Source organism: Schistocerca nitens, chromosome 1, assembly GCF_023898315.1.
Source record: "Schistocerca nitens isolate TAMUIC-IGC-003100 chromosome 1, iqSchNite1.1, whole genome shotgun sequence".
Taxonomy (NCBI): Eukaryota; Metazoa; Arthropoda; class Insecta; order Orthoptera; family Acrididae; genus Schistocerca; species Schistocerca nitens.
The window spans coordinates 396,749,093-396,761,360 of NC_064614.1; the positions used below are offsets into that span (position 1 = coordinate 396,749,093).

Consider the following 12,268-nt stretch of genomic DNA (forward strand, 5'->3'; position numbering starts at 1 on the left):
CTAAGTACAGTAAAATGGAAATTAAATGGATTATGAAAGCATGCCTTTCACATCAGATCCTTCTTTTCTTCTCATTCGAACTAGATCAACTGAAAACAAGTTACAATGAAGAGGCCAGATGTGTCTATTACTAGAGTAAATACACAGTTGAGAACAGAAAAACGCTGAAATTGGCTTCCTATCCATGTTATTGACGTAAAGTATTTAAGACAGTTTTTGGGTGCACTCTAGAAAAATAACGATCAAGAAGCAATTGTAAACAGCAGTCTGCTAATGTTTTAGGCTATTTGAGATGACGGCAGGCCCACCCACTCTGACTTCAAACCACCATATAACACAACTCTTCTTATTTTTACTTCTATTCGCTTTTCACCACTCTACTGCTGTAACCTGCACATTAAACACTGTAACAAATTCGATTATTTTAACGTTGCGTACTGTGTGATATTTCACGGTGACACTATAGAATGCCATGAATTGTTGCGTGACTTTCGTTGCTACAGTCAATCCAGCATTATCCTACAGCACCTATTGGACGACCCAGCCAGACTTTCTTGATAATTGTCTGTCATCTCCGTGGTCGTTTGCAAAGTCCTGTGATATGTGTATATCTTTGTGATTGCATTCCTCGTCTTTGGTAGAAGCGGTTAAAACGATTTGAAATTGTTATTTGTGACTGGTGACAGTGTAGTTGTAATGTTGTTGGCTGTACTCGATGTGAGTTTTTAGATCTTTTCCAAACAATATTATTAGTGTGCATATGCGATTAGCAAACTGTGTAACACATTAAGACGCGAAACAAGTTATATTTCAATTTAAAAGACCCAAAGGCTAACTGGTAGAAAGTGTTAAATTTCTTAGTTTATGTTGAACCAATCTACTGAAGTTTTCCACGTATTTTCCACATGAGTGTCCTTTATGTTAGCTTCCTGGCGGCCCTGTTTTATGTCGCGCGATGTGTTTCTTCTGAGTAAATATCGTAAAAGTCAATCAATAACTATGGTGCGCAGAGCCATAATTCCCGAAATTTTAGGCAATAAATGGTACCCAAAACGGCGAAGTTTTGAGAGAGTGTGTTAACGATTTGGAGGAATTTTTTCGAAATACGCAATTATGAACACAATTACTCCATACTATTTAATATATGCGTTTCAATCGTAGTGCCTCATTAAATATCACTCAGAACAGCGTTGTATTTGATAGTGTCAGAAAGTTTCATTACCTCATCCACCGATGTGGACCTAGGGTTTTCAGAACATATTCCATATAAGGAAACTCTCTAGGCTCAAGTAACTGTGTTCGGTTCTTTCCTAATCTATCTAATTGTGTAAACTGTTGTCTAATGCACATCAGGCTTGAAAATATATGCGACATAATTTTAATACTTGTTACTAATTTTGTGTTAGTGTTTTACAATTGTCTTTAGATCCACCCTATGATATTATTCCGTACGGTCTTAGGAGTGTTGCTTCAGATCATTTCAGCAACAAAATCGGTGATTCTGCACATATCAAAAACAACTGAACTTAAACATTTGAGATTAGTGATTTCCAATCCTTGTTTTGATCGATTTATTCAGTTACAGAAACTGTGGACATCCACTTTTATGTATTTATCTTCCCGCAATTACATTCTGCTTTAAATGGAATTGTGTATTGTCTGTTTAAAATGACCTGTTTGTAGAAGACCAGTAAATTAGTTTAATTGAAATTTTAGTTTTAGTGCCCTATCTTGGTACATCTGTTGTGGACTCTTACTAGAACGTTGCCATCATCATCAGAGGAAGTTCTGTGTTTTATTGTTGCAGTAACGGAGTTATATTAATGGAAACTATGAAGTTCACTACTCATTGTATTGTTGAGGCATTGATCATTAGACAGTCACATAACCAAGATTAGGAATATACTGCTTAGCTTTTGAACGGTGTCTGTCAGAGCAGTCATCATATAGGCGACACTTTACTGTGTTGTACTGACTCAACAGCCTAATAGGAATTCAGTGTATAGCAAGATTACTGTAGTGGTGGAACTCTTGATGAAAATGCCCGCATTGGCATGCCGATAGTGATTTGGATTCAGTCAGAAGATAATTCTTCAAACAAGTAGATGTATCTAACATGACTCTTTGCTTGCTATTGATGGAATATAAGTTAAACTGGTTGTTCTACAAAGGGCAGTGTGTAGTGGTATGACACAGATCACTAAAAATGCAAGTTGCTGAAACTTTCTCTTAAATGACAAACTGCCTATTGGCTTCTGTCTCGGGTTCTTCGGCCGACGTTCACCACCGGCAATGGAGGGTGAAGCTTTGACAATGCCAGCCACTCGTGCTGGCGAAACGTCAGAAAAATCATTAGATGAATGTCGGCCGAAGAACCCGAGACAGAAGCCAATAGGCAGTTTGTCAACAAGTGGCCACGAAAGCCTTAACAATTTTGTTTCCCTTAAATATTTTATTGCAACTTTTCCAACAGAAATGGTGTAAACCAAATTGTGACTTACCCAGTGTCTTATTTTTGAAGATGCTACAGCAATATTGAATGAATGATTTTTTTAAAAACTTTAGTGGGAGTTGTTATGAAGGAAACTGAATCACTTTTAGACCATAACCCATAAGTAGTTAGGGCTACTGAATTTTGCATCCATAAATGATTCAGTACAGTGAAAATGGAAACTGCCAAGAGTGAAATAGAACTTTCCAGCTTTGAACAGTGACTGTTTCAACAAGGTAACTATTCATCAGTATTAAATAAGCTTTGGTGAATTTGATGCCATAAGATTGCAGGCATTTAACTATCAAATTTTGACCCCCGTGATGTCGTTTTTATGGGGGAGGGGGGTTATAACTTACACTCTCAACAGTTAAACTACTTGAAAATGTTAGACAACACTGGGAAGATAATAGTTTTCAATGTCTGTGGTAATTGCTGTTTTTCAGAAATGCTTTTTTGATGTAACCACTCTGCATTTTATGTGCTCTCAACTTTGGTTATCATCAGTTAACTTATTTTACTGGTCAAACAGCAAAAGCTGGTAAACTACTTTTAATGTATCACTTGCTAGTCCACTTCTCCATGGCTTCTTATTTAATTTGGCTACATTCCATTACCACAGTTTTACTTTTTCTTCGTGTAGGGTGAAGTGGGGTAAGTGTAACCATGGGGTTAGTGTAACCACGGCTTATGGTGCCTTAAAGAAGCTCTATTATTACCTCTGACCTATCACACATGTTAATTTACTCCTTTCTTTGTTATATTTAACCATAAGTTGTCAAATCTGACATAAATTGGTAATTAATTTTTGGACTTGAATTGACGTCTACATTTTCACTCTGTGAGCGTGACATGCTCAGACTTTGGTGGTCTGTCACTTTTGCAGTTTTAAAGATAACTGCACAATTTTTTGGTTACAAACTAACTTTTGCATGATAATTTCAAATATGAGATTCATTTTACTCTACTGATAAAGCTCTTGATATGCCAGACATGGTTACACTTACCCCAACTTTTTCCCATGTGGGGCAAGTGTAACCAGGGGGGGGGGGTTACACTTGCCCCAAACAAACTTATCGGAACAGATTTAGTTATTTAAGCTGTAACCTTGTTTTTGCCATCACACTAGATCAACTAAACTGGCCTTCCTGTACATATGGACACCAGAATACCTGATGTGCTGGATTTGTAGGCCTACTGAGTGTGTGTGAGATATATTTTATTTTTTATTTAAGTCTACTATATTTTTAAACCACGTTTACTTTTATAAAATATGACTCAGAACTGTAAAGAATGCCACAATTTCGATTGTAGTACAGTATGTGAAGCATTGTTTGACTGACAACAATGTTGAGCATGATAATTCATTTCTGTGTTGTCGTTTCATATGTGTGTCGGTGTATTGAGAGGTTGGACTACTGAGGGCTCATCAGCAAGGTTAGAATGTATTTCTCTTAGAAAAATTAGTCACACATGAGTAAACCTAATCTTTCATAACTTATCTATCCCATTGTTAAATTGTTTTATTTCAGATTTGTGACAGTGTGGCAGGCCAAGTTTTATCTGTGAAACATAAAGTGCCAAAATGGTTAGGAACTACCAGAGGAAGACTAACCGTGCTACTTCCTACAAAAAAAAAAAAAAAAAAAAAAAAAAAAAAAAAAAAAAAAAAAAACAGTTTTCCAGTGCAATTGATGATATACAAAGAGGAATTTGTACAATACATCAGGCTAGTGCTAAATATCAAATACCGTACTCAACACTTCAGAAGCACATAAAAGGTTCTTGTGGTGTTAAAAGTGTTTCTCAAGGACGATCTACAGTAATCCCATATGAAAAAGAGCAGCAACTAGCAAATGGACTGACAACTTTAGAAAAGTGGGGGTGGGGCCTAAGCAGGAAGGAAGTTTTGGAATTGGTTGGGAAGTACATAAGAAGAAATAAAATACCGAACCCGTTCAAGAATTGTATACCTGGAGAAGACTGGTTCCTGGGGTTCAAGAAAAGGCATAAACTGTCTATAAAAAAGCCACAGACCCTTGAATATGCACGAAAAAAAGCTATCTCTGATCCTTTCATCATTGAGGGGTATTTTGATATTCTGAAACAAACACTCAGACTTAGACATTGAAAACAAACCAAAGCAGATATTTAATATTGATGAGACTAGTTTTTCTCTAGACCCAACAAAAACCAAAGTTGTTGGTAAAACTAATTTTCCCTCTTCAAGAATCACAGTGGGACCTGCTAGGGAAACTACCACTGTGTTGCTTGGTGGTAATGCAAATGGGGACAAGCTGCCTGCCTTAAGTGTTCAAGGGTAACAATGTCTGGGACACTTGGATGGCACCACCACCACAATCTCCTTTTCCTGAAACCTGCTATGCTGCTTCAGTAAATGGATGGATGGAGTCAGACATTTTTTAAAATTATTTTGAAAAATCTTTTTTGAAATTTTGTGGTCCACATAGACCTATCCTTCTAATCTATGATGGCCACACTACACACATTGATGACCGTGTGATTAAAAGTGCAATTGAAAATGATATTACAATAATAAAGCTGCCCCCTCATTCAAGTCACATCCTGCAGCCAATGGATGTAGCTGTGTTTAAGAGTGTGAAATCTACTTGGGACCAGAAGTTAACTCGTCACCAGAGACATCATCAAGGGGTAAAAATTAGCAAATGTGACTTTTCCAATCTCCTCACTGCTGTATGGAAAGGAACACCACCTGAATTGTTGAAAAGTGGTTTTCAAAAAGCAGGAATATTCCCTTACAGTAGAGAAGTAATTGATAAAACTAAATATGATCCAGAGGCATATAAAAGATATGTAGCGCATACCAAATCTTTGGCAGAAACAAATCCATTGCCAGCTCACGATAATGCAGCCATAGACTGTGTGGAAGCTACGTCTCTATCTTTAATAAGTAGTGATGAAGAAAATGGGACCGTAATAACACTGGACGATGCCAGGAAAGAAATGATAAACTGTGAAGAAGAAGAAGAAGAAAAAGAGGCAAACTTTTGTAAAGCCAAAGATAAAATTACAGTTGGAAACTATGTTCTGGTAGCTTTTGCAACAAAATGCAAGAAAGTTCATTTTATTGGCCAAGTTACCAAAATTAGTGATTTAAGAGATCCAGAAGTGATTTTCCTCAGATGCAAAAATAAGACAAAGCATGGTACCACATTCTACTGGCCTGATAGAAGAGATGAGACGGAAGTTCCATCCTCTGATGTCATTTCAGTGCTGCCTGAGCCTACTTTGGGTCGCAGGGGAGACCTGACATTTGGTGTTACATTTGATTCATACAACATTCAGTGACTAAATAATAGTTAGGGCCTAAGTGTGAATATAAGAAGTTGAATTAGGGCAGTTTAGCATTAAACACAAATTGCCAACAACTTTAGTTCAATTACCATGAAAGATAATACAAAGTGAACTTATAGAGTGAATTTTTCTTTTCTCTTGATAATAGATATTTTATTATTTTTGTTAAATTGCCTACTAAAGAAAAAATACTACTTTTGTACAATTTAAACTAATAAATTACTGGCCTAAAACAAAAATAAATCATCTATGAAGCATTCTGTTTCAGTGTTTTATGGTTTAGGCTAACACTTATTTTTTAGTTTAGCTCAGATTTTCTGTGTATTTCATAATATACAAAGAGGCGTGTGCAAAAAAGTTCATATCTTGAGTAAAATTTAAGATATTTTAATAATTTAAAAATCCTCAGATTCATTAAAAATAGGGTAATCAGGTCACTTACCCCAAGTCTCTTTTACAATGCTCTGTATGGGTACAACAATGCAGGGTTACACTTGCCCCGAACCATGGGGCAAGTGTAACCTCACAACACAACATTTTGAAAACAATTATCTGACCATATATTTTTTTTTTCAAAAACAAAATTTATATTGTTTAAAAGTCAATAAGTGAAACTTTAAGCATGAGAAATTTCAAAATCGTATCTTCAATAACAAGTTGGCAATTTTGTGTCAAAGTTGAACTATGCCAAAACGTGGTTACACTTAACCCACTTCACCCTACATCATTTAACTTCTATCCAAGACACTGTCCTTTCCATCCAACTGTTCTTCAGTGTTCATAGGTCTGTCTGACATAATTACAATATCATAGGCACACCTTAAAGTTTTTATTTCTTCTCCCTGAACATTAATCCTCTTCCCAAATGTATCCTTGGTTTCCTTTACTGTGTGCTCAATTTACATACTGAATAACATAGGGTATAGGTTAAATTCCGTCTCACTCCATTCCCAATCACTGCTTCCCCTTCACATCCATCGACTTTGGGTAACTGCTGTCCGATTTCTGTACAGATTGTAAATAACATTTTTCCCTTTATTTTATCATTGCTATATTCATAATTTCAATGAGTGTATTCCACTTTACATTGTCAAAACCTTTCTTACATATACATATGCTATAAAGATAGTTTTATCTTTTGTTGACAAATCTAAGATTTATCATAAGGTCGGTATTGCCCTTTCTGTTCCCACTTTTCTATGGTATTCTGATTGATATTCCCTGAGGCTGGCTTCTACTGATTTTTTTCATTTTTCTGTAAATAATTCGTGTCAATATTTTGCAGCTATGAATTGTTAAACTGATGTTTTGGAAATGTTCAGTTGTCAGCACCTACCTTCTTTGGAACTGTAATTGTAATTGTTACATTGTTCTTTAACACTTGGTTCAAGAATCATAAAAGAAGGTTGTATACCTGGAAGAATCCTGGAGATACTAAAAGGTATCGGATAGATTATATAATGGTAAGACAGAGATTTAGGAACCAGGTTTTAAATTGTAAGACATTTCCAGGGGCAGATGTGGATTCTGACCACAATCTATTGGTTATGATCTGCAGATTGAAACTGAAGAAACTTCAAAAAGGTGGGAATTTAAGGAGATGGGACCTGGATAAACTGAAAGAAAAAGAGGTTGTAGAGAGTTTCAGGGAGAGCATAAGGGAACAATTGACAGGAATGGGGGAAAGAAATACAGTAGAAGAAGAATGGGTAGCTTTGAGGGATGAAGTAGTGAAGGCAGCAGACGATCAAGTAGGTAAAAAGATGAGGGCTAGTAGAAATCCTTGGGTAACAGAAGAAATATTGAATTTAATTGATGAAAGGAGAAAATATAAAAATGCAGTAAATGAAGCAGGCAAAAAGGAATACAAACGTCTCAAAAATGAGATCGACAGGAAGTGCAAAATGGCTAAGCAGGGATGGCTAGAGGACAAATGTAAGGATGTAGAGGCTTGTATCACTAGGGGTAAGATAGATACTGCCTACAGGAAAATTAAAGAGACCTTTGGAGAGAAGAGAACCACTTGTATGAATATCAAGAGCTCAGATGGCAACCCAGTTCTAAGCAAAGAAGGGAAGGCAGAAAGGTGGAAGGAGTATATAGAGGGTTTATACAAGGGCGATGTACTTGAGGACAATATTATGGAAATTGAAGAGGATGTAGATGAAGATGAAATGGGAGATACGATACTGCGTGAAGAGTTTGACAGAGCACTGAAAGACCTGTGTCGAACAAGGCCCCGGGAGTAGACAACATTCCATTTGAACTACTGACGGCCTTGGGAGAGCCAGTCCTGACAAAACTCTACCATCTGGTGAGCAAGATGTATGAGACAGGTGAAATACCCTCAGACTTCTAGAAGAATATAATAATTCCAATCCCAAAGAAAGCAGGTGTTGACAGATGTGAAAATTACCTAACTATCAGTTTAATAAGTCACAGCTGCAAAATACTAACGCGAATTCTTTACAGACGAATGGAAAAACTGGTAGAAGCGGACCTCGGGGGAAGATCAGTTTGGATTCCGTAGAAATATTGGAACACGTGAGGCAATACTAACCTTACGACTTATCTTAGAAGAAAGATTAAGAAAAGGCAAACCTACGTTTCTAGCATTTGTAGACTTAGAGAAAGCTTTTGACAATGTTGACTGGAATACTCTCACATTCTGAAGGTGGCAGGGGTAAAATACAGGGAGCGAAAGGCTATTTACAATTTGTACAGAAACCAGATGGCAGTTACAAGAGTCGAGGGGCATGAAAGGGAAGCAGTGGTTGGGAAGGGAGTGAGACAGGGTTGTAGCCTCTCCCCGATGTTATTCAATCTGTATATTGAGCAAGCAGTGAAGGAAACAAAAGAAAAATTCGGAGTAGGTATTAAAATTCATGGAGAAGAAGTAAAAACTTTGAGGTTCGCCGATGACATTGTAATTCTGTCAGAGACAGCAAAGGACTTGGAAGACCAGTTGAACGGAATGGACAGTGTCTTGAAAGGAGGATATAAGATGAACATCAACAAAAGCAAAACGAGGATAATGGAATGTAGTCAAATTAAATCGGGTGATGCTGAGGGAATTAGATTAGGAAATGAGACACTTAAAGTAGTAAAGGAGTTTTGCTATTTAGGGAGTAAAATAACTGATGATGGTCGAAGTAGAGAGGATATAAAATGTAGATTGGCAATGGCAAGGAAATCGTTTCTGAAGAAGAGAAATTTGTTAATAGAGTATAGATTTAAGTGTCAGGAAGTCGTTTCTGAAAGTATTTGTATGGAGTGTAGCCATGAATGGAAGTGAAACATGGACGATAACTAGTATGGACAAGAAGAGAATAGAAGCTTTAGAAATGTGGTGCTACAGAAGAATGCTGAAGATAAGGTGGGTAGGTCACGTAACTAATGAGGAGGTATTGAATAGGATTGACTAGAAGAAGGGATCCGTTGGTAGGACATGTTTTGAGGCATCAAGGGATCACAAATTTAGCGTTGGAGGGCAGCGTGGAGGGTAAAAATCGTAGAGGGAGACCAAGAGATGAACACACTAAGCAGATTCAGAAGGATGTAGGTTGCAGTAGGTACTGGGAGATGAAGAAGCTTGCACAGGATAGGGTAGCATGGAGAGCTGCTTCAAACCAGTCTCAGGACTGAATACCACAACAACAACAACAACAACAACAACAACATTGTTCTTGAGGTCTTAGGGTAGTTTGTCAGTTTAATATATCTTGAACACCGTATGTAATAGTTCTGTCGTGGCTGGCTTTCCAACGAATCACGTTAATTCTGATGGAACACCTTCTGTTCAAGGATCTTGTTTTGATTTGGCTCTTCCAGTGCTCTGTCAAATTGTTCTCGGATAGTTCCATGTCCATCTATATATCTCACCGCCTTTTTTTTTTTTTTCCAGAATTCTTGTCTTTGAAATGGTAATTAAATAGACACCCTAGGTGCGAACAGGCGTTGTTATACATCATTGGGGACATGTTGAAAATGTGTGCCCCGACCGGGACTCGAACCTAGGATCTCCTGCTTACATGGCAGACGTTCTATCCATCTGAGCCACTGAGGGCATAGAGGATAGTGTGCCAGGAACTTATCCCTTGTGCGATCCCCATAAGACCCATATTCCCAACATGTCCACACTACTACATTCGTAGTGCGTCTAATAGATGTTTGCCCATCACACTCATTACTCATGGCAGATTAATCTACCAAGACCTGTACAAGTTGGGGCGTAGTGTGTGCATTCGCACAAGAAGGTCAGTGGCTGGGTAGCCATATTTTAACTATATATGAGGGTAGTATCTGTTCCCGAAAGAACAGATATCATTGATGACCGTGCAGCTTCTCTAGAATGACATGATAATTAAATCGACACCCTATCTGCAAACAGGCGTTGTTATACATCATTGGGAACATGTTGAAAATGTGTGCCCTGGCCGGGACTCGGATCCTGGATTTCCTGTGCCCTCAGTGGCTCAGATGGATAGAGTGTTTACCATGTAAGCAGGAGATCCCGGGTTTTAGTCGTGGTCGGGGCACACATTTTCAACATGTCCCCAGTGATGTATAACAATGCCTGCTTGCAGCTAGAGTGTTGATTTAATTTTCATTTCATTCTAGAGAAGCTGCACTGTCATCAATGGTATCTGTTTGTTCGGAAACAGATACTACCTTCATACTGTTCTTTGCTTGTTACTTGTGTGCCAGCATTAATACAACTGCTTCTTTTTTTCTAAATGTTAGTTGAATTTTCCTGCAGGTTGAATCTGTCTTTATTATGCTTACCTCTAAGGCCTTATATTTGCCCTATAGCTATTCCTGCCTAGACATTTTGCACTTTGTCAGTTTCATTTGTTAGACATTTATATTCCATTTCACCTGCGTCATTCACTACAGTGTTATATTCCCTCATTTTTTCCAGTTAAATATCTCCAGTTTCATAAAAGGATATCTGCTAAGTGGTGCCTTTTTATGTATTTCATCCTCTACTGCATTCACTACTGCTCAAAACTACCCATTCGTCTAATATTGTATTACTTTCTCTTTTTCAGTTAAATGTTGTCTTATGCGTACTGTGAAAACCCTCAACAGACCCTTATTCCTTCAGTTTATCGATGCATTAAATAACAGATTAGTGTTAGGTATTCTCTATGTCTTTTGTACAGCATTTGACTATGTGAATTGTAGTTTTCTCATAGGTAAATTGAAGTTTCATGGGATTGATGGTATAGTCAACCAATGAATGTCATATCCAACCAAAAGAATACAGAAAGTTTCACTTAGTAATTCAGCCAATGTAATCTGTGTTCTTAATTCCGACTGGGGAGAAATCACATATGGTGTTCCCCAATTTATAATCTTAGGCCAACTGTCATTCTGCATACATGTAAACGACCATCCACGTAATGTACAAAAACCAGAATTGGATCCTTTTTGCAGATGGACCTAGTATTGTAATCAGTCCAAACTTTTTACAGAAACAGACGAAATGGTAAACAGAGTTCCTAAAAGTATCATTGACTGGTTTTCAATGAATGGTCTCGCCCTCAATTTTAAAAAGGCAAGACATACTCAGTTCTGCACATCTAGGGGTGCTATACCATTGATAAGTGTAACACATGATGAGTAAATAATAGAGTGTGAACTTCAAAATTATTAGGTTTAGATATTGATGAGAGTTTAAACTGAAAAAGCACATTTTAGAACTCTTAAAACAACACAATCCAGCCACAATTGCAGTTACTCATCGCAAATTTCGGGGAGGGACAAATCAGTAAGTTGACATGTTGTTGTTGTTGTCGTTGTCGTTGTCGTCTTCAGCCCACACACTGGTTTCACCCAGCTCTCCATGCTATACCATCTTGTGCAAGCCTGCAAATAACTACTGCAGCTTATATACTTCTTAACCTAGTTACTGTTTTTATCTCTTAGACTCCCTCTATAATTTTTACCCCCCACACTTCCCTCCAATGCTAAATTGGTGATCCCGCGATGTCTCAGAATGTGTCCTATCAAATTATCCCTTCTTCTATTTAGGTTGTGCGACAAATTTTTCTCATCTCCAGTTTTATTCAGTACCTCCTCATTAGTTATGTCACCTACCCACCTAATCTCCAGCATTCTTCTGTAGCCGCGCATTTCAAAAGCTTTTATTCTCTTCTTGTCTAAACAGTATATCATCCATGTTTCACTTCCTTACATGGCTACACTGTTCAAATACTTTCAGACGAGACTTCCTAACACTTAAACTTGATGTTAACAAAATTCTCTTCTCCAGGAACACTTTTCTTTTGCCAAAATAGCAAAACTTATCTACTACTTCAAATTTCTCGTTTTTCAGTCTAATTCCTTCAGTATCACATGATTAATCCTACTACATTCCACTATTCTTGTTTTGCTTTTGTTGTTGTTGATCTTATGTCCCCCTTTCAAAATGTCGTC

At 37.4% G+C, this 12,268-nt stretch overlaps 1 protein-coding gene across 3 annotated transcripts in view; it reads left to right on the top strand.

Annotated features, from left to right (window-relative positions):
- Positions 1-588: 588 nt before the first annotated feature.
- Positions 589-12,268, top strand: part of LOC126249507 (uncharacterized) — a 155,632-nt gene continuing 143,952 nt past the window's right edge. The window contains exon 1 of one of the 3 annotated variants that reach the window (XM_049951170.1): positions 589-679. Coding sequence is in view for 1 of the 3 variants with exons in the window: in XM_049951162.1 (XP_049807119.1) it covers positions 716-717 (2 nt within the window). In the remaining 2 variants the exon portion in view is untranslated. Of the gene's footprint in view, positions 718-2,602; positions 2,728-12,268 lie in introns of those variants that run through there. The other 2 variants (XM_049951162.1, XM_049951178.1) reach the window with 2 other exon arrangements.